Source organism: Apaloderma vittatum, unplaced genomic scaffold (assembly GCF_000703405.1).
Source record: "Apaloderma vittatum isolate BGI_N311 unplaced genomic scaffold, ASM70340v1 scaffold4164, whole genome shotgun sequence".
NCBI classification, from domain to species: Eukaryota; Metazoa; Chordata; class Aves; order Trogoniformes; family Trogonidae; genus Apaloderma; species Apaloderma vittatum.
In genome coordinates, this window is record NW_009711960.1 from 13465 (window position 1) to 39666 (window position 26202).

The following is a 26202-nucleotide window of genomic DNA, read 5'->3' on the forward strand; positions in this document are numbered from 1 at the left end:
AACAAGCCTTCTGAGTCATCGTCATCACCTCTCGTGCGCGGCAGACACGTGTTCTCAAATGCAGATGCGCTAAGGAGCTTCTGACACCTGTCAGGTGGTGCAGAATAGATTCACAGCAAAAACAAGACATTTAGCAAAAAAAATATACAAAAAATCAGGAGAAATGTTCTACAAAGAAGAGAAGAAGCTCTTTCACAGCACAAAACCCAAGAGTAAGAACCATCCAAGCTACACGTGCATCCACGGTTTGGCAGCATCACTTGGCCTTGGCGCACAGCACTTTGTTCACGGGGCAAAAGTCAGGCCTGGTAAACGCTGCGTTCGGCTCTCTGCTACCTAGTTCTGCTAAACTTTTACCCGTTGGCAGCTGGTAAGCTGTTACTCAGTTTGTAACACGCTATATGTTAAACATTGGTTATATTAGGAATAAAATCTTTCCAGACACGTAAAATGAAATGTCTCCATCGCAAATGTAAGCACAGTGACATTTTGCTATGTGCCAGGCATCACATACGTTTTCCTTAGGCAACAGATAACTTGCTACGCTGCCTCTGTAGAAGAAAATCTTCCACTCAGTATCTTCCCAGACATGGGATGACAGTAGCCAGGGGCACACCTGAAATCCTTGGAATTTAACGCACACATAACTGCTGGGAAACTTGGTACTTGGAAAGGTCACAGGAGACAGACTTCTGGGGGTATCTCCAGCTAAATGTCATCTTTTCAGCGATGCTCTCCTCACAGGCTAACAGAAGGCAGACAGACGTTTCCCAGTGATAGACACATTTCCCTTGCAGGAGGCCTGCTCGCCTCCTAAAGGTAACGCTTGTATCCTCCAGAGCCACACAGCAGAAACGTTGTCCGGCAATCTACAGCCGTGGGAGGTACAAGCTTAGTCTGTGCTCTCCACGTCTCTTTTGGCAGACACGCACCAAATGGAGCTAGAAACCAGAAGCTGATACAAAGCAAGGTTATGCAAAATTTCGCCAAACAAAAATGAGACATTCTGAAATGTGTTATTATTTTGGTTGGCTGCTTCTTCAGCCTGAAATTGGAAAACGCACATAAAACCAAAGAAGCTCAACTTTGAACGGCGATTTGAATGCAGTCTCTCACATCCCAGATACTCTTTGCTCCCTCTCCTGTGCAGTGACAATCCTGACCAGAGAAGCCTTCTCAGTGTCAAATCCAGGACATTCGCTGGAACAGATTCAGCTTTGATGAACTAGCATTTTCTAACAACAAACAAAATTTTCTCATTAAAATTACAAGCAGTTCTAGCAACCCAATAAAGAACAACTTGAAATCAGACCTCAGCCCTTCTACTCACATCCTTAATGTCTCACTGTTTTCCATTAATAGATTATACCTCTTTCCTATTTCAGCTTTAAACACAAACCCCTGGAGCTTCTAGCTCTTAGTACTACTTCCAGATAAGCAAAAGAAGAGTAACATCCAGTCTCAGGACTTTGTGATAATTTTTGCCTATAACCTCTGTCCATTCTTAGTCTGTCTCACAGAAGTAACCAAGAGGTTTACTGTCCAGAGAGTACAAGGGAAAAAAGGAAATACAACAAATATTTTTAGAATTTTATTAACTTTAACAACAACTGCAAATTAAAGGGTGGTCAGTTGTTTGGAGAGCATTCAGATACACATTTAAATGCCAACTGAAAATATTTAACAAACTATGTACAACTACGTTCAGCCATCAACTGCTGGATGCTAATCAATATAATCCAAATCTTCTGGGATTCCAAAACTTTTGTCAATTCTGCTCTCTTCAAATCCAAATTTACGTTTGGCCCAGGACTTTATTGAAAAGATGTTATCTGTAAACAGAATGAAAAATATTCAGTTTTTAATGTTTAAGAAAGCATGAATTACAGTCTTCATTACAATAAAATCCTTCAATTTGCACTCTCTGTGTATATGAAAGAGATATATAGTGGAGAATATCATATTAAGTAGATATAGAACAGATGAGAAGCTTTTGTTAATGACTTATTTTTACTAGGTACTAAGTAAAATATGCCTTCTTTTCGGGAGGTTACCTTTATCTTGCTCCTCTTCTGTTAGGGGACTGAAAACTACAATTACAGCACAAGCCTGCTACAGAGTGATGAGGTGAGTGTGAATATACATAATGCATATCTCATCAGTGCTTTTTCAACTGGACATCTACTGTTTGACTGTCTATAACTGCAAAAATCACATTCAAATCAACTCTAAGGTCCTTTCTAGTCCTGCGTATGTTTGCTCAGATAACGTACATTTTGTTTGAAAGTTAAGGACATTCAAGTAGCTTTATTTTAATCAGCATTTCTCATTTAGCAACACATTACTATTATTTTAGCATATGCAGTCTCTTCAATGTAACATCATTTTTCACTGCAATATTGACTGAAACTCACTACTTTGTTGCTAACACCCATAAATTGCAGCATTCCTTAAGACAGAAAGCATTCTCTGTGTCTGCACACCTTAGAAATATTTTTTTCTTTAACCATCAGAGATTTGGGTTTAAAACTCTCTTCAGAAGAAAAATATGCTACAGCATATAACCTAATTGTTTAATTCAACAGCAAAGTACTTTCTGCAGGCTGTGGCATAGTTGCTTGAATTCTCTTAAGACCCTGAGAACAACAGCCTGTCATCAACAGTAGAATGTCTGACAACAGTACCCCCAGAAGCTATTTTCAAATACTTTATCTCCCCACATGCAGTAAACAACCCAGTGCAAATGAAGACATAAAGTAGTAACAGTCAAAAGACTAAGACATAACTGATGATAGCAAGTAGTCCCTCACTAGTAGAATTCTAAACAAAACAAATTACAAACAATATTGTAAATAATTTAAAAAAAAAGGTAAGGACATGTGTATGGCTTGCTCTGCAAACTGGAAATATATATAGCAATACAGCAAAGCTAAGCGACAACAGAAAACTGAGTTAAACTTCCATGCAAGCATTATCACAGTAACCTTCCTCAAAACCGTGCAGAATTTTCCCTGCATGTCAAAGTTGATGAATTAGCTTTAGCAGTATCTACTTTATATAAGCATCAGCAATAAGGTTCCACAAAGCGTTCTACTCTTTAGAAACAGATGACCATTCAGAAAAGAAAAATTAAACTTTCTGAATACCCAGACACCACCATTTCCAGACTCTTTCTATTAATGTTTTCCTCATCTTAAGAAATTTTAACTCAATCAAGAAAATGAGCTGCAGGTTTTAACATGGTGTGAGAGAGCACCAGAAGAACAAATAAGTTACATGAAGTACATTCAGTAACTAAACTGAGAAAATGTATTCTTTTTGTGAATCATCATAGTGTAGAAGGAAAATATATCTCTGCATGTTTTCCTAAGTGAGGGCTATCCTACATCAAGTCCTTATCAAATTCAAAAATTCTTAACAATGTGTGGGTCTTTTACTGTTCTGAAGCTGTATTAAGCAATAGGAATGCATACTCACCAGTCCATCTGTTGGCTGCCTCCTTGGCTATTTTGTTTGTTTGGCCTGAAATAGAGAAGAAAAAAAACAAATAAACAAAGTGTACATCAGAGTTAAAAACATACAATAGTTTCAAGGCAGAGAGATTAAATTTTTATTGATGTCACTTCAAGAGACTCAAACAATATAAGGAAGTTGTTCTACTGTTTGCAAAGCTATCTTCTGTTTCATGCTTTTAAGGTTCCAGCAAGCACAAAGCTAAGTTAAAGAAAAACGAGAGTGAAGGAACATAAAAGATATCATGTGAACAACTGTGAGTTTTTGAAGTGTATTTTAAAATAAAATAATCCTTGTTTGGTTTGCTTGGGGCCTTAATTGTCTGCACAAAGGCTGGAAATAGATACACGGCCTGCAGAAATGACAGGCAACTGAGATGGAACATGTTTTATAATCCTCTCTATACATAAGTAATGCATCACATAGGTATGTGTGCCTCTATATAGATAAGAAAAATGACAAGGGCAGCAGTCTATCACATTAATCCATAAGTTTATCATACAGCTCTGGAAGGTCTACCAGGCTTTGAGAACTCCAACCATTAAATCAAGACAAAATAATGCTCCTGCTTATTAAACTTGGTTTCCCTTCCTTACCACCACTCCAGATCTAAATACCTAACAGTAAATTACTTACTACAAATAGTTTTTATATAGTTTCCATGAGACAAAACAGTGACAAAAAAAAATTCCTCTTGGATCACCTTGCTCCCGTTAAAATAAGTACTGATTCAAATCAAGCAGGTTGGTTTGCAACGTGGGAATTTATCAGAATCATTATGGTTCTCACGCCTACACATAAGTTATTCCCAGTCAGTCTTGTTAGTACCTGCATGATAATACTCATTTGAATGGTCAGCATGAAATCTGTCTCCAGGGGTACTGAAAAGCGAATATATGATCAGCTATCCATTGTTACAAAGATTATACTCCAGGCAAAAGTAAATTATGTTGAAAAATGATCTGCTGGTACACAGGTAGCTAAGCACTCATTATTCTACCCTTAACACTTCAGTAAGTGATCTGAAAAAATGTTTTTATCAGAGTAAAACCCCATTTCAAAAACAGTGCTGTTTTACAAGTGGCATAAAATTGGAAAGCTCGAGCATAGCATGAAGAAAAGCATAAAAGAAAAATGGACCAAAAAAAAGGGAGCGAGTGAGAAGATGGCTTTTTTGCTTGTTTGCATGCAGCAGAAATTCAAGTAATTCTGACTTAGAAAGAGAAATTCCTTATTTCCTTTGATGACTGCTTGTTGCCACCCCCACTAGCTCAGTTCCACAACTGGCAGCACTGACAACATAGTGGCACCCAACGGCTTTTGGAGCAGCCCTTTGCCTGACAGTCCATAAGGCAAGTCTGCAGAGGAAGGGCTTCCACCGGTCAAGATTTTAAATGGGTTAGCTAGTATTTCCCTCAGCATTTTTCTGAAACTCTGAAGGAAAACTGGGAAGCTGTATTTGACTCCAAGTAAAGAAGTTTGAAATGAAGGGGGGGCGGAAAGCAAGATAGTAGTAAACTGCATGGATTCAGAGCTGGAAGGTGACAGCATCCCGATGGTGGGCGAGCCAACCTAGTTCACAGCACCTGTGAGGTCTCAGCAGAAAGCTCTGCTCTGCTGGCAGCAGCTCCTCAGCCCAGCCCTGCGCTTCTGGGTCATGCACCAGCTCCACGTTCCTGCAGCTTTCAGCACACAGTCCTGTGCTTAAAGCTCATGTGGCACAGGGCTTTTAAAAAAACCTGGCAGTGGCAGCATGGTGCACTGTCACCCTTTAAACATTGCTGATGCATGTTACGATACACGTGTGTGATCACGTGTTTTTAAAATATGACTTCTTACCTCTGTCAAAGACAAGGCTGAAGCGACCGACAGATGCAGGTTGGGCAACAGAGTGGTTAGAATGGCAGTGGCTGCCTGTAACAAAGTTGTGGCTAGAAATGAGCTAGAGCAGGAAGTGATAATGGGGAAATCCCACAGTGGGCAGCATCTCCAATGACTTAAATAGCAGAGGGGAAAAAAAAACCAAACAAAAAAACAAACCAAAGGAACTCTTGGGAGTAAAAGTTAGAAACATTTTAATCATGTGATTTTTTCCATGCACCACCTGGGACTAATCGCAGGCTGACAGCACAGGGTCACGGTAGAAGTGTACAAGGATCACAAGTGCAGGCAGAATTTCAGGATGGGGAAGGTGACATTCAAACAATCTGGCTGAATATCAAAGAAGAGGCTGCCTCAGTCTTTCAGAGACCAGGAAACACACATCCCTCACATTACTCTCCTGCCAGGGGGCTCAGAGCTGGGGAAACAGCCTTGTAAAGCCTCAGGCTCATGACGTCTGCAGAAAACGCATTCACAAAGAGGCTGGGGCAAGTGTTTGCTGATTGTGATGCCCCATTTACAACTAGCTGGCCCACATGCCCACGGGCACGATAGCACCATAGGAAGGCAGGCATGGATGTATTCTGCCATGTTGAAAGTCACTTAGGCCATCAGGCATACTGTATCAACAGCAATACCAGCCAGCCTGGCATGTTGGAAGACACCTGCGTGTTCCTCACATCCAGCCTGAGCAAGCCCATGCAAACAAAGACAGGTTGCACCATCTCTTGTCATCAAGTGAGACTACCACTGCTGCAGGATGGCACTGCTTAACCACTAATTCCTTCACTTAAATTTCCCCCTTGCATTTCTTTTTTAAATTTTGGAGTGAGGGAAACACACCTCATCTATCTCCAGAAACTACCACATCATCACCTCAGCTGTTCCCTCATGGCTATGAGTTCAGCATTTAGCTATCTGAAGGCAAGATTTAAGTCCCTTGGGATCAAGCTCAGTTCTTGCCTATGATTCCACTGCAGGATCTTGTCTGCCTGCTGTATCCAACACCATGCCTCAAAGAGGAAGAAGAGACAGGTATCAGTAGCTATGGACCTGCATCAACTGAAGACACCAGCTACATCTGCATCCTCACCATCACAGTCCAGATGCCCCCAATTCCACCACAAGAACTGACAGAAATGAAGGGATCTGCATCTTGACTGCTTTCTGGAAACCTTTTATAGTTGCTTGTCAGGACTTTCATTGGTTGTGTCACCTCTGCATGTGTGCAGACGGAAAGGAGGAGTAGTAGTAAAACATCCTCAGACACACCTACTTTATATAATGATGTAACTCTAAGTCATGCTCCTTCTGATTGCCTGTTCTCTACCTCCACAGGATCACACAGCCACTTGCCACTTGGTTTTCAGACTGCACCAAGAAAAAGAAAGCTTAATATCAAAAGAAGGCAATAGCATGGGAACTTAAGTGTATGCACCAAAGGATAATCAAGACACAAACTGTGTGAACTGTAACAAGGAGAAACTCAGAGACAGCGCTGAGGGCAACTGGCTCATTGTCAAAACCATCTCAACCTTGGGTCCCAAGCTCCAGCTGCAGTCCTGCTGATCCTCCTGCTGACCAGAGCTGCTCTATCAGAAGAAGAGGTGAGCAATACAGGAGGCAACATGTTCCAGATGCTTCCAGATGTTCTTATTACCACTACTAGGCCCTAGTTACGCTCTATGTCTATACATCTGCATATAGGCTGACAATATATACAATTGCTGCCTGGAAACAACAGAATAATCCTTTTGTTCTCAACATTATATATTTATTTCCCAGATTTCTGTGTCAAGGCATCAACAGACTTTCCTGCTCCCCTGCCTGCAGGACACACACAAGTCATTCACTTGGCTGAGGCACACATCTGCATCCTCCACTGACCAATTTCAGGCACACTTGGCATTTTCTAAGCAAGAAAATGGAAGCTTGCATTTTCTCTCCTGAACCGAACAAAAGCACCCACTGTGTGTACAGCAATGCAAGGCCCAGGAGCAGTGTGGCTTGCAACACTAGTCTGTTAAGTTAGCAAAACACACCTGGAAATATGCCCTCAACAGGGAAAGGCTAAGGGTCAGAGAGCTAGCTTTAACTAGTCCTTCATGGGCATCTCTCCTTCCTTCAACCCAGGTATCTCCAGAGAAATCCCAGGAACTCAAAAAGCGCAGATTCTGAGATCTGAACTATTGTTCTAAGCATCTGTCGTTGTCCTTATCACAGGAACAATCCCCTGTATCCCTGTAGAGAAAAGCAAAAGTAGGGAGAGGAAGGTCCAGCTGCAGTAAATGTCTAAAGAGAAAGTGAGGGAGGGTTGGAAACACGCCTTTTAATGCAGGCAAGTGACATCCTACCAGTGACCCGCAGAGACTGAGGGCCAGGAGCCAGAGCTGACAAAAGGGCATGTGGACAGCTGTAGGAGGTGCACTAAGAAGCTTTCAAAAACAAATGAACAGCAGCTGGTCAGGAGTGAAGGCCAGCAGCACAAAACACTAACAGAGCAATGTTTCTGAGCAAATCTGAACTGGCAATACATACTGGCTCAGATCTTACCACAGTAAGGCCACAGTGTTTCTGATGCAACTCGGGAAGCCCTACAGTCATTCTCTGCATAGTGCCTCCTTCTTTCCTCTCTTTCCTCCTTCCCCCAGATTCCCTCACTTTTTTTTCTGGACAGGTGGTAGTAATTAAAGGTCCTGTTTGCATTCCAAAATGGAATAGCCAAAACCTGTTAAAGCCTCAAATATCCCCACAGGAGGGTAAGACCACTACATGCCTCCTCAACACTACATATATACTCTGGGAGACTAAACTAGTCTCTCTATCAGACTTTGGTCACTTCCAGGGGTGCAAAACCATTGTGATTGCAACCACTGCCACTATCTCCTCACAAACTTTTTCCAAACCTACTTTCAGGTTCTTTCTAAAGGCTTTTTAAGTCCTGCACATATATAGGAATAGGAATACTACGGAAGCAGTCGCTGAATAGCATTCAATATCAGACTTAACATACTCCAGCTCCAACAGCTATACTAAAGTCTCAATAGCTCACAGGCACCAACCTGGAAATGAAGAAATAGCTGTAAGCTTTCTTTCCTCTCCCAGCTTCTACTCTGGTATTTCCAGGATAATTGTAAATAATGTTTTCACGTGTAAAGAAAATTCTTAAGTCCAAGAACTTCTGTTTTGACAGAATAACAAAAGCTAGTTATATTTATAAAATTAATATAGTTATGTGCTCGTTTTGACCTACCACAACTAGTACCACAATAAAATTGTATGGATTTCCTCACTTAAAAGTCGCATGACTGCAGAGGGAACTAGCACCTTCTCAAGGAGGCAGTCACCCATCGGCCTGTGTGGGTTTGTTTGCAGATACATACAAAACACAACGCAGTTTTCAGCATGTGGGTGATGGAGTAATTTTACTGTGTGATTTGGAATTCTTCTGCCTGAAATGCAAAGAACAGCTGCAACTATTCTCAGGGGATCGTGTGGATTATTAGCCCAAAGGTTCCCAACCTCTCTCACAAAACTGGTCAGGCTAAATTAATTGCATTAGGTGGATTTGAATTCCAGTTATAATTCTGTATCCACTTAAAATGAATTTAAATATGAAAACGGCAACTACTGTAAGAACTGTATGTGAGCATGAATCTCCAGTGACTCCGCCTTCTGCAGAGTTATCCATTCTCCTACTCGCAAGCTGCTCTCACTTTCCAGAAACATCGTTTACCCTGCCATCCTCACACTGCAACAGATTAGTGCTTCCTTACCTCTCCTGGAGAAACATCATCATAACATCCTGTGATACAGTTTCCAAAATTTTTCCCATTACTGAAAATACCTCATGCAAATGAAGAGTGTGCCTCTAAAGGCCAGGCTAGAAGTTGAACACAGAAATTACGCACCTGTCGTCCACAGGGAGTACAAAAGGTAATTACCTAGGAGCTCCTACTGCCATGCCCATCCACAAACTGACACCAGAGACTCTGATCAGGAGGCTGTAGCTTGCCACTGGAGACTATTTATGGCAATGATGCGATCGGGTGGCTTTGAAGTCCAGATCTGAGTATCCTTGAGACTAAGCAGTCTACAGAACACTGCTGACAGGGTAACTCACAACATAGCAAGAACAGCTTTAGAAGAATGTTTTATAACCACGTATTAGGCAGAGATACCTCAAGCTATACGCCATCTTTACCTTCCCCCATGCTTCCCAAAGAGCTGTTTCCTCTTATAAGCAGTATAAAGAGCTCTTGTGTAGAAGACTGATAGCACATCAGAATTCTGTCAACTCCTTTGAATCCAAAGTAACACATCATTCTTCCCCCATACTCCAGTATCCCACATAACACTTATCCCCACGATATTAATCAACAGGTCATGATGATTCAGAATGCATGACTAAATTCAAATCAATGCATAAATATGATTCTTCATTTAAATGACATCACAAATTCAAGAGACCTATTATACTGACATTTTACTAAATAGAAAGGAGTATCTCTTTTTGCACTCTGAATAAAGTTTCAGAACTACAAGAAAACGTGTTGAAGATTACGAATCCTGCCTACTACAACTATTTTGAAAAACGTAGAACATAAGCCATTTGTGATAGAAAAATACTCAATTTTGAGATATGAATGAATTAAATTAGCATTTCTGCTGAAATGGCTGTGTGTTAGTACATATGTATATGCTTGAAAATAAACCTGAGCAAATATATAACAGTGCCAGTCTTGTCTATACAGTGAGACACGGCAGCACACAGTACAGCTACTAATAAGCTGATCCACATCTCTGGGAATATGCTTTTAAAGGGTCTGCAATCTTTCTTAGCGTGTTTGAAGAAAGTGTCAAGTCTCATCAGCAAAAGCTCCCTCTGTCCCATATGAAAAGGTCATATTGTCAAATTCCATCAGGATGTACACAGTGTCTCTTTGAAAAATGTCCAACAGAATTTGTCAGAATTGCTACCAAAAGATCCGTCTATGCAAAATACATGCTCTTGCACTTAGGTTTACTATATTCATGAACCCGCAGAAAAACACCATTTACCTTTCAAGTACTCTACCTGAAAGCCCATGCTGAAATCTTTGTTGCGTAAGTAAAACACATCTACTCTTATCCAAAGAACAGAGGGAAGCAAGGTGCTTACAAAAGGGAACCACGCACACCAGCTTTCTGATTCAGGGCTCCCTAACAACACTTTGTTGTCTTTCAGTGGACAACTCCCTCCCCACTTTGTTTACTAATAAACTCCATATCCACAGCACAGCTAAAGGAACTTGCAAACTTCTAGGCTGCTGAAGTGCATTTCGCAAGGAGGCCCATCGCAGAGCACTACGGTTTTTCTCCAGTTCAGAATTCTACTCTGCTGCACACCTCCTGTGTCACAGAAGTTGCAGAGAAGAGTCTGGAGGCATCGCAGGAAATCCTCTGGTCCTGGGTCCACGACTCAATGCATATCCAACCTTACCAGTGCCATTTCTGAGGTATCTGTAGCCTGTTTGTAAAGTTTCCAGTGCTAGAGCTTTTACAGCCTTCCAGGCAATCTAGTTCTGTGTTTGATTATTGCCACCATTAGAACAGATTTTCATCTGAGCTTTTTTTTGCTCTGCAATTTAGGACTATTGCTTATTGCCAAGTTCTCCGTGAATGTGAGCAACAGGCTATTCCTTTCCTTTTTTGAAGGAGATACAGATCTGTCAAACCCACCAGCAGCAATCTTCTTTTGAGTCCTATTTTCGTAAATTTGTTTTTCCTAGAATGCGGTTGCTCAATTTCTGTTTTATTTGCTCTACCTTGAATTCTCTCTACTTAGTTACATACCTCTCGGGTAGGATTATCCAACACTGACAGTGTTAAAGCTGAAGCCTCACTAATGCCAACTTGAGCGGAAAGATTATTTTATACAGCTCATTGCTGAGCATACTTCTGTTTCTTAGTATGGAGACTTTGCTTTTCACAACAACAACGTCTTATATTCAACCAGCAAACTACTATAACCCTGACATCTTCTTCAAACCTTCCCCCCTTAATCAACTGCTCCACTTCATTTCCGTAACATAATATTCTTGAACGTATATAGGTTCTTGCACTTGCCACTACTGAGTTGTATTCAGCAGTTTTGCAATCTGTCATGCTTATTTTGAAATCTCACCTTGTCCTTTGTCCATGCAGTCTCTCTGTCATCTGCAAATGTAACAAAAGTGTATGTTCTACTCCATCATCCAGCTTGTTAATATAAATACTGAGCAGATGCACAGACATGACAGACCCTATTATAGAGTTTCATCGATTCTACCTCTCCTTCTGATACTGAATTACTAACAAATACACCTTGACTACAATCATAAAGTAGTTTGAGGTTCACACTACTGCAGTTTCATCAGAATTGTATTTCTCTACTTTCCTTACCACAGTAACATGCAAAACCGAGTCTAAAAAAAGCATTTTTGTTCCGCATATAAAAGATCTATAGATTACCTGCATTTGATGCTCTCTTCAGAGCTTTAAAACATTGCCAAACAGATTGCTACCAATTCATTTCTCAATCAAGGAGTATCATAAATGTAATCACAACTAGGCATTTTCCACATCACAATTTTATCAAGTGTCGACCATTCCTAAGCAGCTCAACAGCTTTTGCCATATTTACTGGTTCAGACAATAAAATTGTTCCCACATATTTCATTGTCTGCCTCTCACCCTAGCTAGTTTTTCCGCCATTCCAATACCAACAAAGAAGAAACAAAATAAAGAACAAAAATAAGCCTTGTGAGCATTCTCATTTAATTTCAAGGAAAGGTAACTTCTCAGAGTAGTCAGTTTATTTAAGCAGGGTGTTACATGTGTTAACTGAGATTTGATCTTCCAACTGCCTCTTTTCTGAGCGCCCAAGTAAAATTCCACTGACAGAAGACAAGCTATTTTAAATTTGGGTTGTTTTTTATTTTACCTTAACCACTTAAAATGCAGCTTCATTTTAAAGTAAGTTGGCCTAAGACAATGCTCTCCAATAAGAGTAAGTCGTGTTAGAATGTGTTTGAGATATAAAAACACAAATATGCATGCATCTAAACATTTAGGGCAGTTTTTCACTGTGGAGTTACCTCTTAGCTGGAGTCCAAATTTTAGGCCAAACACAGGGAAATTCTGTGAAACATAGAGACTTAAGGTCTTTTGCTGAAAGCTAAGTGACTCCTCTGAACTTTGGCTTCCCAGCTTCAGCCAAAAGCCTCACAATTCACTTCAAGCTATGCGCCTTAGGAATATAGGTCCAGATGCATCTTACCTGCACTGGTCTGTCCTGGTGCTTCTCCACTCATTATTATTTCTGTCTGTTACGTTCGCCTTTCTTTCCAAGTGCCAGAAGCTGCTCATCCATTTACCCACCTCTGGTCCTCTCTCATTCAGTTCTTTCCAAAGCCATCTTCGACACAGTTCAACTCACTGCAGGGTTCAGGGAGATGCCCTTTGAAAATGTGTCACCTGACGGTGCTCCTAGTTAGTCAGGAGATCCCTGGTTACTCTTTTGGGCAACTACCACAAAGCAGACAATTCTGGAAGCCATCTGACAAATTGCCACATATCTGCCAGTGAAAGACTTCATCAGACAGACTGCTCAGTAGAGAGATTTCAAAGACCTCGGGAGATTCCACCACAAGACTATGATATATGCACCATCAGTTCCTAACTCGAGCTTACAATTTGCTGTTGTCACTGGTGAATTGCAGCACAGAAATAAAGGGTCAAGGTGAGAACTTCTTCACCTGCCTTTGTCAGGGAAGGTCCTTAAACCACCACATTATGGCCTCCAGTAATCACTTTCAATAACTGAACTGCAAACGAGCCTCCTTTCATTTTCAGTATAAAAAGAAAATTTGAAGGGATGAAGATAAAGGAGCAGAAATACTGCTCAAATTTGCAATTTCTTCTTGCTTGCTATGATTACTGGAGGAGCTTGGAGTGTTAGTGAGAAAGTATAAATTCGTAATTCCATTCATTTGTACCCTGTTCCTTTTTCAACTTTACTTAACAGATAAAAATGACATTTACTTTTACTCTGCGTAACTACGATTACATTCAATACATTTATACTTTTTAGAAAGAATTAGGAATGAAGTTATATTTAGTTGTGGTAATTTTTTCTGTCTTTTTCCTTTGTCTTTTAATGTAGCTTTTGAACAGATAATTTAATTTGCCAACCTTCCAGCTGAATGACAAGCCATCCAGAGAAGAGTATAGGGAGAGGGAGAAGCATAAAAAATATCTGCTTGATGCAATTAGCTGAGTAAATGTGTTCTTTCATTACTGGTGCACATCTATACACATTCTGGTACTCCATGATGAAGGAGTTAAAGAGGAAACAACAAAAAAGGAGGGGGGTGGGCTTTGTGGGCTTGTTTTTATTAGTAGCAGATATCCCACAAGTTATGTGCATGAACATAGATTGTCTATTTCCTGGCATATCCTCATCCAGATCTTCAGGAGATGAATACATTAAATTTACAATTTTCTGAAAGACTAGACTAAATTAAAAAAAGGAGTGCATGCTTTTAAATTTATTATTTTTCTATGTATTTTTAAGCAAGTGTCTGGTTCACTGCAAAGAAAGCTTAGTTTAACCCTCTCAGGCTTACATAAGTGTGGGTGGAGACAATAGCCTAACTTCAACAGAATGACTTATTTCTAATTGCAGATCTTTGTTAATGGTATTGATGCATAACCCATAAAAAGCACAGCTTGCCTCTGAGATGCCAGGTGCATATTTCATGGTCAGTAGCTAGAAAACACCCTCTTAATTGCAAAAAAATGAACATATTGGATCTAGAGGTGATTAAAAAGCCACTCTCTCTGTAGGTTTGAGCTGTACCTTATTGATCTTGGTGGCACCTAGAACAGGCTTAAAGTTATTTGTAGACATTGACTTTTTAAAGTGAGTCATTACATTTACAAAAATAGCTACCTAATAGTTCATTAACTGAAAGCATTGACGAGGCTCTTTAGATTAAATAACCTTTCTGATACGTTTTCTGAACAACAGTATTTGCCACAAAATACAAAAGAAAATCCATTAAACCATTTTGTAAATTATCAGTGTTACGATGAATTTTGATTATAACTGATGAAACTCATTTTAAAGCCTCTCTGTTAGCATGGACAGACTAATCTTTGTTTTCTTTTTTTCACTCTGGAAACAGGGACTATTCCCACCACTAGCAAGAAATGCCCAAAAGAATCTAGCATTGATATTACGTTTTTGCAACAGTACATACATCTCTACGCATAACACATTTTCAAGTTGATTTGAACATAACAGGAAGAATAGAATTGCTGGGTTTATCAACAACAACCGAAAAATCCCCAACAAAACGCAAACCATGCATCCCACAAAATTCAGCAGCTAAATCAACACTGCCTTTTCAGCATTCAGCCTCAAGATATGAAGATGAATGAAAAAACTGGTAAAACCAGAACCATTTTCTCATGTTGCCTGTATACTCCCTGAAGTTCTTCAGAACAGTTTGTCAAGTTGAAATTTTCACTATTTGGACACAACAGAATTAGGAATTTCTGAAGCATCTACAATGAAAGAGTACGTACTAGATATAGCATGGTATTTTCATGGTATTCATTAAAGTCTTTGGTGTTTTACCAAAAATTATTTTCACACAGTCTTGTAACTATTAGTTTTAGAAAATAATCTAACCCTGAACTGGACTGATAGTAACACCTCTACGTTCACGCTTCTGGAGATGCAAAAGGTTAACTATTTGGATATTTGTAGTTTGAAATTCTGTCCATTTGAACCACTGAGGCCTCTTGCTACAGGATAAAAATAAACAAAGAGAGAACAAGTAAACGGGTTGACACCAAAATTGCTGTGTAAAAGGGTTGACACCAAAATTGATACATCACATGTGCTCCATCTGGCATTTTGCTAATTTTTCGAGAACACAGTTTGTCTAGGCATGTTCAGATCACTGTTCTGAAGGTAAAAGCCTAAGACCTAAAAATTATCAGTAATCGGACATTCTAAAACCACATTACCTAAGACAGGAATGCTGGCAGGCAACATCTAAGACCAACCCCAGAAATACTAGCAATCATACCACAAGGAAGTCACTTCAGTCATTATGTAACGATTTTCAAGACTACTGTCCTATGCAAAGGCACAAAGTAACCAAAGCATGGTTATGGGGGGAAAAAAATAGCTAAGATGCACAAATGTCTTCATTTAGTCTAAATCAACATTCCCCTAATTACAGTGGAAGAACAAGAAGTCCGAAATTCTATAAAACATTATTTTACAGTGAACACTGAAAATGTGTAGCTGTTTCCAGTTCCAAGCTGGCAGGCTCAGAGCAAAATCCGTACCATTTATATGCTTAGGCTGCCTGCCGAACCTTTCCGTAAAAATAATTGTTAGAAAAACTTTATTAGCTCCCTAACATCTCTCTCTGACAGGCAGAAAGAATTAAATTTATGCAACAGGTTAATTTTGATGTTATGTGGGGTTTTTTGTGGGGATTTTTTTGGTCTTATTAAAATCTGGATAAATTGTGAACTACTGAAAGCTTGCACTTCCCTATGCCTTTGTCCTCTGTCATAATCTTTAAGGAATCTAGCAGCATCACGCGTATCCAATTTTGCGTACCTACATGTTATGTCACATAAGCCCTTCTCCTGGTGAACAGTCAACTTCTTCTCTACAACGGCTGCTCCCCACGAGAACATCCTCCAGTCTACAAAAATCTGCTTCAAGGCTGGGAAACAAGGGCTCAGTCCCACACCAGCTGAGGCAGGATTACAACTTTAACAGAGAAGTATAAAATCCCAGTAGGATTTTTTTCCTTCTCTCTCTCTTCTTTTTGTTTTTTTTTTTTACTTCTGATGACTGTTGTCAGTTTTACTGCCTTTAGTGTTGAAGAAGAATTTATTACTCAACCGTAACTCACACAAGATGGCTTAAACAACATTGTTGTTTAAGTGGCAAAGACAAGCTTCAACCACTGAACTGCAGTGGGCCTTAGAAGAAATCCATGCATTTTGCCATCCTAGATATATTTTCATAATACTCTATCTGCAAAACTGAATTATCCACAAAAGCAGACTATTATGTAGCTTCCTCTAGTGGTCAGTCCCTAAATCTTGTTTCTTCTACTATTTATTGTAGTTAATTGTTACATACAAATACTGAAATTCTGTGTTCAAATGCTGTAGACTTGGGAAAGCATTTGAATTTATACTTCAGCTCTCTAATACAAAAGCTGGGGGAAATTAAGCCAATACATGCAGCAAAACATTTGTTACTAACATTAAAAGGACAAGCAGCGAAGTCAGCAAAAACAGTCAGTATTTTAGTATTCTGATTTGCCCCCTTGTGAATATGCATTATAGTATATTTAGTTACATGGTTAAACATTACTTTCCCACCACAGGGCTCAGGAAGCAAGACAGATGTCCAGCTTTTAATTGAGTCTTCAGATATTTGCTATGAATCATCCAAACTTTGTTTTGACCCTGGAATTAGCGCGCGTGTGTGTGTGTGTGCGTTTTAATGAGGCGCATCACTGTACAATAGGTTTGCTTCTGCAATACTCCTTTCACGGAAAGAGCAATTAAAAAGCAAAGCATTCACCAAATTTGAAGGCCACTGAAATCAGATGACAATTTGATACACCCTTAAAATACTACAAAAAGAGTCAAGAGAGCTCTATGATATAGGATGGGAAATTAATAGACTGAAATTATATACTCAGCATCACAAAGATTTTCTTACAGGTTCAAGTCATTAAGGAAGAAGAGGGAAGACCCAAATGCAGAGAGTGGCAACAGTCCATTACAAAACATACTATACTGAACAATCCACCTCTTGAAAAGAGTGCAATTATATAAAGTCAGAGCCCTCTCTGATTTCTGACTCAAAATCAAAATAAGATAATTTAGAGATAGTAGTCTGCTCAGATTATCTAACTGAAAATAATCACAAGGATTATGTTGTCTAAATTGTACAGTTAGTAGAAAATTGTATCACTCATGTAGTTTCTGTGAACCAGCAACTCTGATTGTAAGGTTATTCTACAAAACAATAGCAGTTACTTTAATGTTTAAGTGAACATGTTCCATTGCCTGAGTTTCTTACTGCCTCCTTACACTAAAACCAGTAACTTCCTGCATCTCATTTTTGCCTTTGCACTTCCCTGCACTCTGGAATGAGAGAAATGTCCCCCAATCTCTTTTTTTTTTTTTAAATCTCACTCTCTCCCTTAAAGCTTGTAAAATTCCATTCAACTCTGATTAAGTCCCCAAAATTGACATTGCCATTTATTCATTTATACACTGCTAGCAACAATGTGCACTGCCAGTGCAACAATGACTGATGAAACTTACAACAAAGCAGAAACTTTTTAATCGAAGGTCAGGGCCAAATAGTTTTTGAAACACTACTGTACACCTGCATATTGCTCTGATAGGCCAAGGAGGCTAACCTCACCAACGCCCTCAAATGCTCATCCCTTCATGTCAGAAGCTCACATGAATTGCCACACATCTTAAAAAAAGAAAAGAAAGAATAACAACAACCAAACAAACAAAACGCAACAAAAAATACCGCAAACAAACAAAAGAAAGCATGACTGAACTAACGATTAAATTTTTTTCCCTTTCACCCTTTTTGGGATATTAGTTTCTGTGTTCCCAGCTCATGCAGTCTGCCCTAGCATTCAGGCTGTGATTTGCCCCCTTGTGCCTGGCGTTTAGGAACGCGCTCACTGGGACTGCTTCAAAAGAGCGTCTCGTCGGATCTCTTCAGAGCAATGCTTTCTATAAGGGTATCTTAGCAGTTAAAATACCTCTGCTGTCGGAATTTGCCTAACCTCATCCATTTTTGCAGCTGGAATCAGCTGGAACGCGTCTGTTACTTGTCCTCAGGAGTGCACACAGCGAGGGGATTTACAGCGCAGGAACTAACCTCAGGTCTCGAGTTTGCTCATTCCCTGGCATACCATTATGTCCTCAGGGAAAGATAATGCAGCTGACAAAAAAATGTCACAGCCTCTCAAAATAAATAGTATCTGTCCCATTTTGGGGCGTGCTGCCAAGCCTGTTTATGTTCCTAGCTTTCTCTCAGCACGGTTCTAAAGCTGTGAACTTTGTTAGAAGAATAAGGAAAGAGAAAGATTCGGTCAGATATCTTCCCAGGAAAAGGTCTGTGCCTGTTTCTCATTGCTATGTAATGGCATTTTGGCATTACAGCAACTGAATATGCAGTGGTGTTTGGGTAGCAACGTAAGAGCCTAATGAATAAAACATGAAAGTTGAAGTAGAGAAAATTCAATAAAATTTCATGCATGCTTTTCATTTTTCATGCTAAGGATCAGAATATTAAGTACACTTCAGTGCCCAACTCTGTATTAAGTATTAAAGTCACCCATCATTCCTCATATTCCAGTAGAATTAGAAACTCCCACCAAACCCCAGCATGTCAAAGACCGTACAAACTGTAAGTCAGAGTAATACTGTACTTACACATAAGTGACAATTAAGTATCTCTAATGAAATGCTTATATTCTAAATAGACAAGACTAAGTAGAAAGATACCTGTTTTGCCAGCATATAATTGAATTTAAATGGGAGCTAGAGACTACTCTTCCTACGCACATTCTAGGGTTCAGCACACTTAAAAATTACAGAACTAACGTGGTTCTAGAAAGAATGGTCCTGATACTAATTCTAGCGCTTTGGAGTATTTCAGTTTTAGGATTGTTTGCTAACTGCTAAGTTGCTGGCAAAGTAAAGATCAACAAGAAGCCTTTTATATAATACAATTGAACGTGAAAAGAAACGGTCAGTGTACCTGTATTGTATTGCTTACAGCTTTAAAAACAAAAGCAGCTCTTTGGCTTATCTCTGCATGTCAGATTTTAAGTTAAAGAAGCGCAGACCTTTTCATGCAAAAGTTCACTTGAAACAATATACAACTTACGCATTTCTTCAATGACGTCTGGATCACATTCTCTGTATTTGTCTATTTCTGCCTTTAGCTGTTCCTTTTTCTGCCGAAGGGTAGCCAGTTCCTCTATTAGAGCTGCACGTTCTGCCTGAGGATTCAAAGTATGTTGAGAGATATAAAAAAATTACAAAAATAAAAATCAACATTAATTGCACAGAATGCTTTTTAAAAAATAAAAATATGTAAATTTAAAAGATGTTTTCATTACTGCTTTCTGTCAATGAACAAGCTGAACATTCTACGTATGTATTTCAATGACACTAAATAATACAGTACAAACCCCAAGAAAAAAAATTAAGGCTGAAATGGATAAACAAAAGAACAATTTTCTACAGCCTTTGAACAACACATGGTTTGACAAACTCCAAGTAGATCTCTTAATTGCTGGGCTTAAAGGTTAAATGATATTTAGGAGCGCTAGCATTGTAATTAAAGACAGCGTTACACAAAAACCTACCATTCATAGTTATACAAATCAAGATTCCGTGCATGCATATCATCTGAATTTATTTTTCCCTTTCTTTTTTCCATACCATTTAAGAGCAGTGGTCTCAAAAATAAATTCAGATATTCATGACACGGAAGTCTTTGCTGGAAGAGCATACAATGTCGACCTCAAATACTCTATTGATCAGTGAGGATCTGCAGACACTGACCCAACGGGAGCTCTCCCATAGCCAACTCAGCACATATTTCTAATTCAGTCTGGAGCTACAGGCAAACACTGTAACTGATATTCAAGAACTCAAGCTAGGACTCTAGGTAGCCTAAAAAAGCCAGATCACATGAGTTTGTAAAAGTTTGTAATGGCAATTTCCATGGCAGCCCAGCAGTCCCAGGTGTTTGTTTTAGTTGCGGTGGTTTGTTTTTGTTTTTTCAAATTTCTATATTTCCTGTGCTTTTGCCAACAGTCTGCATTCAGCACATTCTGAAAAAGCAGACTGGAAATCAAAAACTTCCAGATGTTGGGGTGTGGAGGCCAGCTGCTCAGAGACCTATATCGTGATCTAGATTTCTCAGGACTTCTTCCTGACGTATAATCCAGAACCAAAATGTGGGATGTGTCAGCCAGAACAGGATTTCCAGGACCAATAGCTTCTTGTGACTAAGGCGGGCCACATGCTGAAGAAGGACAAGTCTGGAACAGTCCATTTGGAAACGTGACAAGCATAACTGCACAACAAACCTGTCTGTGATTCCTTAATTAAAGCCAAACCCAGAGCGTTCTATAAGACATTTTGGATTCTAAGATTTGGCACTTTCCTAAGAAATTCCACCTGAAAGTTTCTAGCCGTTCCTGTTTATGCATTTATGTATTGGAAGTTTAATCTACTTTAGACTAAGCATCTCAAAACAAATCAGCAACTTGGAATACCACATGAAATATTTCCAACTAACATGCTACTTTATATGTACAGTAAATAAGAAGCCTAAATATTATTTTGCAGTGTTAACAGCATCAGCATGTATAAAGCACCAAGCTTACATGGCTGCTTAGAATAGTAATTTAGAAATCTGGATTATAAATACAATTTTTTTTAAAATAAGACTCCCAACACTTAAGTGTGCTTGATTTGGTAGTTCAACAACCACTGGCAACTTTGGCACATACCTCTGGGTAGTTCAGGTTTTAAAATATCTTTAAACCTGAAAAAGCCTGGAATATTACTAGACTTCATATGGTCACACATTTTCTCAGCCTTGGAGTAGCCAGCTGTCAATATTTTACTCATTAATACATAATCAACTAAGGAATAATCTAACGTGATTTTTTTTCTGTCCTCTTCTCATCTCCAGTATATAGAATTCTTAATGAATTTCAACAACTACATTAGTATTTGGAAACCATGTCCTATTTTCTGGTAGGACTGCCTCCCCCCTACAAGCAACTTACAGTATCTTCGCGTCCAATTTTTGATTTGTCAATGCTTTTTTGTAAAGCCTCTTTCTTCTGATTGCTTTCAGCAAACTGATAAAGAAAACAAAGAATAAAATCAATCTATTTCAGTAACATATATTAAATATATCTCTAAAACGTGTATACGCAGAAATACACTTAACTAAGCAGGTGGATATACATTTTTAAGTATATAAATTTATATATAACTTATGTAATAAACACAAAATAAATACAAAAGCATCCACATATAAGTCTGAGGCTCTGTGCCACAGCAAAGAATTGCAATTTAAAGGAAGGAATTTAAAGTCTGAAAAACGTTCACTCCCATGTCACGTAATGCTGTTATGTACTGCATGTTCAGCATGGGACCAAAATCCTATTTCTTGCCATAATCTGGCGTATCTGTGCAAAGGACACCGTGACATGGAGGCTTTGGATCAGGTGATTTCCTTTGGTCCTTTTCCAGCTCTCCTTATTCAATGGAAGCTGTATCAGATCCACCTGCTCAGCTGCTGCTACCAGTCCTGCCAAAGTCTGGCATGCCATTGGCATGGCCCCAATCCCTTCCCACGCTGGCCAACAGAAGCCTCTGTAGCTCAAAGGCACATAAAGCCATGGCCTCCTTCTGTGCTGTGCTCACACTGCTGGACTTGAGAGTTCCCTTCCTTCAGGCCTGAGGCAGAGGAATTTCACAGAAGTCCCATCTCACAAGGCTGGTGTGAATACTCCCTCCGTTTTCCTGTTTCTCTGGGAGAAATCATTCACAGAGAGAGATCTCTCTCCATTAACCTTGAAACAGGCCCTTCCAGTTTAGTTGGAAATTTTCAAGGGAGACTTTGGAAACTCTTAAGCTGAATAGGATGTAAAACTCGCTTCTCAGGGACACAGTACTCAGTATTAGCAAAAACATCCTGAAATATTACATGAGATGAATGGGAACACAAAAGAATTCTTATGAAATACAGTTGGAAACTAGTTACTATCTTTGAAACCAACACAAAAGAAAAAAAAAGAAGAAGCAATAGTATGCTTTGTGAGTGCTCACTCTTTGGTCTAGCTTTAAGATGCTCTGAACACCAGTCAGGTAGAAAACTAGTACATCAGACTATCGTGAAGACGATGAAGGTGGCTGTCAAAGCCCAAGTTTCATTCTGCCTACCCCCAAAAACTCTCATAAGAAGCCTCCACTTCTACATTCCCTTCCTCACTTAGTGGAAAAGCATTCCTAGACATTTGTTGAAATCTCTAGCCTTTTTAATGAAATCATTTACATTCTTGTGCCACTGAAACACCAAGACCCCATTCATAAAATGCAAACAGAACTGTTTTGGAGCTGTCATCACTTCTCAATTTCTATTAAAACTCATGTTCAGTCCATATTTTCAGAAATACATATTAAACATAAATGCATGATAAATATCAACCAGAGCTTACTGCCAAGTCCTAGAGAACAGCTGTAATGGTAAAAAGAAACTCCATACTGGTGGTCTGCATAGATTAGGACCTAGCCCAAGTGCAGCTCACCGGGTTTAGAAGTTCCTAGCTCAATTTTTAAAAATAAATTATTCTTTCTGGCTAAGTATATGTTCATGTGCAAGCATGCACGCAGACAAGCAGGTCTCCTTTCAAAAAGAATGCTTAAGTTTTCCTTCAATTGATATAGAAATTACACCAGTGGTAATACATATATAATTTGGGGGAAAAAAATGTCCAGCTGTTTACTCAGTGCAAGTAACCACAGAGGCAGTGTGGTTTTCAGTATGTGGCTTAAAGTACACCAATATCTTAGTTTTGGTGGATAGCTAAACAGTACTCTCTCTGTGTTTTCCACAAAATCCTTAAAAATATAAGTGTGTTAGGCCCCACATTCCGCCATGCTAAACAGAAATATGTAGTTCAGAAGAGAACAAGTGCTTAGGCGCAGTTTGCAGTTCATGGAGCCCAGGGAAGACGAACACCAGAGCTTGCATCATTCTGTATCTCTGAACAAACAATTTTTCTGGAACAAAACTCACAGAAGCAGCAGAGAAGCTAAGGAACGCCCACATACTGCAAGTGCAAAGAATAAGCTGATACTTTCTGCAAGAGGCCACAAAGGCATTGCATTTTCTGGTTTTTTTCCTATTCATGAAGTTCATTAGGAATGTTTTTGCATCCTCCAAAATGAAAGCACAGAAGGAGCTCTCAGGGAATTGCAACAAAATCTGGTTTACAGCTTGGAAGTGTGTTTCGCAGTACGGCATCTTGTTATTTTCTTGGTCCTCTATATTGCACAGCATTTTATCACAAAGAGGCAGTAATGACAAACACTGCAAACTACAGAAGTTTCTAAGATTCTGACCTACATAACATGCAATGTTGCTATGCCACAGGGTTAGAAGATTGTCTCAAAGCAATTCTGATTTTTATACAATTTTATTCAAGATTTTGCTTTCTTGTCTCACAGATTTTAATTATGTGTTTGTGCTTCTTTATTTATTTCTGTCTTCACAGTCAAGAACTTACAAGATAAAATAAAACCACGGCTCTTTGTGTATTATTTAGAAGTCACAGTAGGTATTCCCATGACAAAAAATAAAAGACAAGGATAAGGAAAGGAATAGCAGAAGGAGGCAAGATATTGAAAAAAAAAAGACAAACATAGGACAAGGACGCAAAGGGAAAGGAACAGATGGCCAAGATCTGTGCAAAGAATCTATGATGATAGGAGAAGCAGGAAGGCTTGGACACAGAGGTGGGAACACAGCTTAAAATAACTGTATGTGAAAGAAGGAAAAACAGTCAGCAAAGATAAAGGAGGAAAGATGAATACAGATGAGTAAGTTACTTGAGAGGTAAGAGCAACAGCAGAAGACAGGTTATAGGGCATTAAAAGGAAAAAAAAAAAGCAGAATTTGCAAGTGTGTAGGTATGACAGCAGAAGATCACATCTGGCCAAATACAGTGACTTACTTTCCCACTCATCAGCTGTAAAAAAGCCTGATTGCAAAGAAGCACAGTAGCAGATGGAAGATTTCAATCCTTGGAGCAATCTTGGGACATTTTTTAAGGGAACTGGCAAATAACTTCTCAAGGAACATTAACTACCCTGAGAGAAATCTGACTCCTGCCAATAGCAGTGAGATTGATCTGGAGAAAAAACTACTTCTTGTCTTCCCTTAATGTTTTTTAAGAGAGATGTCTGATCTGTCACACAAACAACCTTCTGCCACAAATGTAAGTGACCACGTTTAGTTGTGGAAAACAAGTGCAGAAAGAGATGCTCTACTGTACTCAAAAGTTTTGTGTCTCCAGTCTGTCTGATTGTCCCAAATCAGCACACGGTTAAACAAGATGCAACAAAGCTGGAAAACTGTCATCTAGGTGAAAGCTGTTAAAAAGAGGGGAGACTAAATGATTAAAAGTTAAAAAGTAAAAAAAAAAAAAATTACACAAGAGCATTTTCAGTGTTCGCAAAATATGGTGGGAGCACACAAGAAGACAGATTAATGAAATCAGTAACTAGCACCTATAAAACAGGAGATTAGGAAACAGTGCCTTTAATTTTACAGACCACAGTGGTCAAATTTACTGACCACTGGCCTAGCTTCGACACTAATGCTATCTAAAGTTTCCCCAAAGGGACGTTTTTTCTTTCCATGTAAAGGTCTCATGATGTTTAGCTACACATTTGTGCAGCAGTTTGTGTGTGCTAAGTGCTACGTGCCGACGATAACCACCAGTTCCGCCACAGGCCTTGAAGTCTGGTTTGTGTCAAAGGATTCAGATCAGCTGTACACTGGCAATTTTTAATATACTATGCATGCATTATTGCTAGGGTTCCACTTCGGCAAATTGATGATGTACATCTGGAAGAGGAACATTTAACCCTGACACACAACAGCAGGAGGTTTTCAGTTCTCTTCTTTCTTAAAATCTGCCTGATCCTGTCCTAGCTCTAGACGGCTGGATTTTTCTCCTCCAGCAAAAGTTTTTGTTGGTTGTATTCCTCCTGGTTCCTCGTTCTTAACCACTCTAACCACCAATATCCCACCAAACTTGTAGCTCATCTCCCTAGCATATTAAAAAATTCTACAAACCTGGTGTAAGACATGCAAACACAGACCCTGGAGTATGTACACTGGACAAGAATCAAACCCAGAACTTGTACGCTAACCACCAGAGCACTCACAGCTGTTAGCCCACTGCCATTACGGTCTCAAAGAGAAAGATCATACGCTCAGTTTTCTTTCAGCCAAAACACCCAACTAAAAATGCTATTAAAAACTACTGCTGTTTTAAGCACCATTCAGAGCACTGTGGCACTACAGAAGAATTCAAGACATTCATTTTTTTAACTGTTTATAACTTTGCAAAGTTATTTACTTTGAGTTTGAAGCTCACTACACTTTGTTTCAGACCAGAGGCAAGGGTTTGTTTGCTTTCAGCTTAAACAAAAGCGGTTCAAGAGTTTTAGGGTGACACTTGCAGTAGATGGGTGTATTTCTGTCCTAAGTTAAACCTAACTCACCACTGAAGAACTTTAATGGAGTTCCCAGAAGTCACGGAGAAAAAGCACTTCAGAGCATTCCTCTCAATTTTAAAGAAAGATTAAAAAAATTTGAAGCCAGAAAACTGACTAATAATATATAGAGAGAGTAAAAATGCAAAGATTAACAGCCAAAGAACAATCTGAAAATATTGAAAACAGACCTCTTGTTTTAAAAGATAGGCATAGAACATTACTAGAAGAAACCGCTCAGCAATCACTGGTGACTAAAACAATAAAAGGGAAAGAAAAAAAAAAAAAGCAGCAATGCATCGATGTGCCGAATTGCTTTCTAAAGTACTACACAAAGTAAGCATACAACTACTTCTTTTATGTACACAGTTATAAACACATATT

At 39.2% G+C, this 26202-nt stretch overlaps 1 protein-coding gene across 2 annotated transcripts in view; it reads right to left on the bottom strand.

Annotated features, from left to right (window-relative positions):
- Positions 1–1576: 1576 nt before the first annotated feature.
- MND1 (meiotic nuclear divisions 1 homolog (S. cerevisiae)) overlaps positions 1577–26202 on the bottom strand; it is a 39971-nt gene continuing 15345 nt past the window's right edge. Inside the window, exons 4-7 of one of the 2 annotated variants that reach the window (XM_009867804.1) lie at positions 21312–21386; positions 19391–19505; positions 3478–3522; positions 1577–1832 (exon numbers count right to left, since the gene is read on the bottom strand). In XM_009867804.1, coding sequence (XP_009866106.1) covers positions 1726–1832; positions 3478–3522; positions 19391–19505; positions 21312–21386 — 342 coding nt within the window. In that variant the 3' untranslated portion in view covers positions 1577–1725. The remainder of the gene's footprint in view (positions 1833–3477; positions 3523–19390; positions 19506–21311; positions 21387–26202) is intronic. The other variant, XM_009867803.1, reaches the window with a different exon arrangement.